Below are 5,574 nucleotides of genomic sequence, written 5' to 3'. Positions count from 1 at the left end.
CAACAGACCCACAATAGGTTAACGCATAGTTAGAGAACCCAAAAGTGTTAAAAACAGCACCGTTGGGTTTCGAGGTCGTCATTGGCATCTTCAGCTTCTTCGGAGGAACCAGAATCCAGCGATGCATCAAGAAACGCCGCGAAATCGTCATTGCTCGATGAGTGAACCGGCGAATCGGTTAGAAACTTAAAGAAGTTAAAGTTAAGGTTAGGTTAGATAAGTTAGAACTTAGAAGGTGAAAGGGGCCAAAGGGCTGAAGCCAGCGGCTGCTTTAGGCCCTATTGGTGAGTATAGCAAAAGAATACAAAGCCCCCATTGGTTGGATGGTAGTCAAAACCCCACCCGCCAGCTCTAGAGCCAATAGGAAAAAGTTCTTCCAAAGCTAATCAACCAATCACAAACAAGCAACTAAGCTACAGAAAACCTTAAAAAAAAAAATTAACAAAATAAAAAGGTTGGAAAAACTCATTCTTTACAAGCAATTGGACCATGCCATTCCCAGAACGTTCTGAGGAAGAAGCCAAGTCCAACTAAAAACAACCACTTTCTCACTACAAAAAAAATTGTTTTTTGCCACTTGCAGTTCGCCACGTGTACGGTCACTGTACACGTGGCGAACTGTTGGCCACGTGCAAGTGGCCACGTAAATACACGTGGTGGATCCGGGTGGCACTAACTGCACAGTTGGCCGCGTGTATTTTAATACACGTGGCTAAATGTATTTTTTTTAAAAAAAAAAATTTATATTTTTTTTGGACACGTATACTTAATGCACGTTGCCAACAATTATATTATCTTTTCTTCTTTTTTTTTTTTTTTTTTTTTTTTTTTTTTTTCCTTCCTAATATTCTGGAGTGTACGTATACGTTAACGTATAGATAAAACGTTGTATCTATACCGAGAGAGATACAGAGAGTGAGAGAGACAGAGAGTGAGAGAGACAGAGAGAGAGAGGTATTAGAGAAAGAGAGTGAGAGGGTACTGACGGAGAGAGAGAGAGACGTCGACGTCGGGAAGGCCGTCGGGAAGGCCGGCCACGCGGTGGTCGAGGAGCTGGCTGGTGGTGCGAGTCTGACGGAGAGAGAGAGAGAGAGAGAGAGAGTAATACAGAGAGAGAGCGAGCGAGAGGGAGAGAGAGAGAACACTGAGAGAGAGAGAGAGAGAGAGAGAGAGAGAGAGCGAGCGAGAGGGAGAGAGAGAGAGAGAGAGAGAGAGAGAGAGAGAGAGAGAGAGAGAGAACATTGAGAGAGAGAACAGTGACGGAAAGAAAGAGAGAGAACACTGAGAGAGAGAATTGAGAGCGAGCGAGAGGGAGAGAGAGAGAGAACACTGAGAGGGAATATATACACTAAGAGGGAATATTATATAATATGTATATAATATATATATATATATATATATATATATATATATATATATATATATATATATATATATATATATATATATATATATATATATATATATATATATATATATTATATTTCAAAGTAATGGCAGGTGGGTGCGCGGGAATTGTCCCGCGCGCCTACCTGCACCAATTTTGGCCACGTGGCTAAATTCTTGATTTATATTTTAAATATATTTTTATTATATATATATATATATATATATATATATATATATATATATATATATATATAGTGTACAAATTTTCAAAAACAGTTGGCCACGTGTATTAAATACACGTGGCCAATTGCAAATATAAATATAAAAAAATATAAATATTTTAGCCACGCGTATTTATTACACGTGGCTAATTGGCCACGTGTAATTAATATACATGGCCAATTGCAAATATAAATATAAAAAATTATAAAAAAATATAAATATTTTAGCCACGCGTATTTATTACACATGGCCAATTAGCCACGTGTATTAATTACACGTGGCCAATTTGCCACGTGTATTAAATACACGTGGCTACTTGGCCACGCATATTAATACACGTGGCTAATTGGCCACGTGTAATTAATACACGTGGCCAATTACAAATATAAATATAAAAAATTATAAAAAAAAATATAAATATTTTAGCCACGCATATTTATTACACGTGGCCAATTAGCCACGCGTATTAATTACACGTGGCCAATTAGCCACGTGTAATAAATACACGTGGCTAACTGTCATCTAGCCACGTCTATTTATTACACGTGGCTAATTGCATGTTTTTTTGTAGTGTCTAGGCACTTTTGGTTTTGTAGACTTTGTTTGGTTCCCAAGAAAGGAAAGGGGAAAGTGAAATTGGGTTTTCATGTTTGCTTTTTTTTGAAGAATAAGCAGCTCTAGTCAACTGAGCCAAAATTTGCATTGGGTTCAAGGGTGGTTTGGTGGTGGGAAATGGTAATGGTAATGGGCCTGACTGTTGGGGAAGAGATTTCACGGCTGTTTGGTGAGGTCAGTGATGGTAATGGTTGTCTGGGTCTCAGTATGTAGCAACTTTGGGCTTTTAATTGTGAAGATGGTCCAGAATTTGGTGAAGCAGCGTGTGGAAATGGTGGTCGAGTTCTTAGTGGTGGTTGTGAGGAAATTCAAGGTGGGTACCATATGGTGAAGTCATCGGTGGATTCGGTGAGGTAGAGAAAAAGAAATAAAAAATAAAAAATTAGAAATAATATTTTAATAGAATAGAGGAAAAAAAAAAGGTGATGTAGAGAGTTTTTTAAAAGTGATTATTAGAAAAAGTAGGAAAAATTATGAAAGAATTCAATACCCATCCATGTGTTGACAAAGTTATTTTTTTCTTCATGGGCAAGTACGTGACCAAAACACAAAGGGGATTAAGGAGGTTTAAGATCACTCAGAGAAAGTATTATAGTCCAGAGGAGAAAGGAAATGGGAACGCTTCCAATACATAGAAAGGAAGCGGCTTATGTAAACAAGATTATGCATACACCAATCAGTGCTGCTCAAAATCTAGCAAGATTATCAAGTTCACAAAACTCTTCTAGCCCTTCCTCAACTTGACTCCATCCATTCCAAACAGATTACTTTTGCAACACTCTTCGAGTAGACAACTCATCACAACCTATTTATTTAAAATTATTGAATCTTATCACACAATTGTAACCATTTCAGTTGTTGAATTCTGTGACTCTGAAATTGTGGAAGAATCTTGAGGCGACCTCACAGGTGAATGCATGACAGGCTTTGGTGGAAATTGTAAGGATTGAAGGTTACCTTCTAACATCTCGATCACCTTACCCATTGATGGCCGATCTGAAGGATTGGTTTGAATGCACCATAAACTCACCATTACCATCTTTTTTATTGTGTCTTCTTCCTCCTCTGTTATATCCCCCAAAGTTACAAAACTCTCACCCTGTTCAAGTTTGTTATAAATCCCATGTGGAAAGTATGTTTTGTTGGTTTGAGAGAGTTCACTATTAATTTCTTTTCTTGCTCCAACCATTTCCAAAACCAACATTCCATAGCTGTGGACATCAGACTTGTGGGAGACTCCACCAAAGTACCGATTAAAGACTTCTGGTGCAATATATCCTGCAGTCCCTCTCATGCCCGTCATTTACACAATACTCTCTTTTGTTTTGCATAGTTTAGCAAGGCCAAAATCAGAGATTTTTGGGCACAAATCCTCATCCAAAAGTATATTATGTGGTTTTATGTCAAAATGTAGGATCCTTGTGTTACATCCACGGTGCAAATATTCTAGTCCTCGAGCAATGCCAACCGCAATTCGGAACATGGTGTTGCTGTCCAAGTGATGATTTGTAATTGGAGGTCCTTTATCATATATGAACTTATCAAGAGATCCATAAGGCATGAATTCATAGATTAGGGCTCTTTTAGTCCTCTCATAGCAGAAACCTAGAAGAGTGACTATATTAACATGGGATGTTCTACTAATGCTAGCCACTTCATTGATAAATTCTTCTCCATTACCTTTAGATGCGCTCAGGATTTTCACTGCCACCATACGCCCATCAGGTAGCTTCCCTTTGTATACAACACCATATCCTCCTTGTCCTACTTTTTCTTTGAATGAGTTGGTCAATTTCTTCACATCTGAATAAGTATATTGCTTTGGTGCTTCTGATCTGAACTTCTTTATGAATTCCTTATCAATGATTTGAAAGCTTTTTGCACCAGTTTTACAGCAGACCATTGCGTTACTTGAGAAGTGCCTTCTCTTAATGCCGTAGATAATCACAAAAGAGATTACTACAATCCCAGCCACAGCTCCAAAAATGCCTGTTTGCAAAGAATGGTCTTAATTAGTCACGTATTTCAATATTAGAGCACCAGAAGAAGAATATAAATAAAATAATGTATTGCAGAAATGGTACTCGATCTCTTCTGAAACATATATATATATATATATATATATATATATATATATATATATATATATATATATATATATATATATATATAATGCCTTTTGATCATTATATGCATGGAGCAAGAAAGAAAGAAGGAAACTAGAATATTGATCCTCATACCAATTGCAATTTTCAGCAACGGATTGCGCTTCGAAAATGGTCGTGCTGCAACAAGAACACAAAGTTAGAGTTTTTTTCTTTCGTACTTACATGATGATCACATTGTTACTACTAAAAATGAATTGCAACCCTGACCAACAAGTTCAAAAGTCAATATTACCAAGCTCACTTATAATTAACTCCTTACGAGGACATGCTTGCATATGTACACCAACTATATATATCGTAGGAAAGTTGAGTTCATTACGAGAAATTCAACAACAATATAAACAATTCAAGCACTAAAAAAATAACAAAAGAAATATTGGAAATTATAACGCTAGAACAAAAGGCCCAAACTTCGAAAATAATTACCATATGGCCCAAATTCTATGGGAGATGGTGCTGGCGCAATGACCTGAGTTGGAGACCGCGGTCGGGGCACATTTGAAGGAGATGGCAGAAAAGCTGAGACACAAATAACAAAAAAAAAAAAAAATCAATAAAAAAGAAAGATAAATAAATTGTATAATCTAGTTTTGAAAATAACAATTAGGATAATTGATTGAAAGACTTGAAAGGCCCACAGTCGAGGGTTGGGGCACATTTGAAAGAGAGGGCAGTGATGTCATTGGAAGGGAACGACGTCATTGCATGTGACGGCGACGGACAAGTAGAGGACGAAGATCGCAAGATGGAAGGCAATTGGGGGCATTGGAGAGGAGTGGAAGTGAGGGGTTGGAGGAGTGAGATGGCATGCATGGATGAGATAATACCGTAAGAGCATTCCCAACGTACAGATTCTTTATAGCTTATTCCTTTCATTGCATACAAGAAAAATGTCAAAAAAAAATCACAAAAAACCACCCACAGCAGATAATCTATCAATTTCCTAAACATTAAAAATGCTATAGTACTTCTACCCAGTGTGTAGGAAATCAATATAGTTTATTTATTCATTATTTTAATATAAAATATTTTTATTTCCTCTCTCATCTCTCATTTTCTTGTTTTTTATTGGGGATTGTGTTGAAATTTTATGAAAAATGTGAGGGTAGGTACAAACTTATATTTATAAAAAAAAAAAAAAAAAAAAAATTAATTGATATAAGTTAAGATAATGGAAGTT

The 5,574-nt window shown here is 36.7% G+C and overlaps 1 protein-coding gene across 1 annotated transcript; it reads right to left on the bottom strand.

The window, feature by feature from the left end:
- Positions 1-2,735: 2,735 nt before the first annotated feature.
- Positions 2,736-4,910, bottom strand: LOC133860134 (PR5-like receptor kinase). Its single transcript, XM_062295805.1, has 3 exons — positions 4,821-4,910; positions 4,467-4,511; positions 2,736-4,215 (listed from the first exon to the last, which is right to left on the bottom strand). Exon 3 carries the CDS (start codon positions 4,127-4,129, stop codon positions 3,530-3,532), a length of 600 nt encoding a protein of 199 aa, XP_062151789.1. The 5' UTR covers positions 4,130-4,215; positions 4,467-4,511; positions 4,821-4,910; the 3' UTR covers positions 2,736-3,529.
- Between the last annotated feature and the right edge of the window lie 664 nt (positions 4,911-5,574).

This window comes from Alnus glutinosa, chromosome 2 (genome assembly GCF_958979055.1).
Source record: "Alnus glutinosa chromosome 2, dhAlnGlut1.1, whole genome shotgun sequence".
In the NCBI taxonomy this organism is placed as follows: domain Eukaryota; kingdom Viridiplantae; phylum Streptophyta; class Magnoliopsida; order Fagales; family Betulaceae; genus Alnus; species Alnus glutinosa.
This window is presented reverse-complemented; position numbering and strand designations above follow the sequence as displayed.

What these genes read in the sequence shown, in the direction of transcription:
- LOC133860134 (XM_062295805.1), bottom strand. Translation starts at nt 4,129, where the DNA reads ATGGTCTGCTGTAAAACTGGTGCAAAAAGCTTTCAAATCATTGATAAG.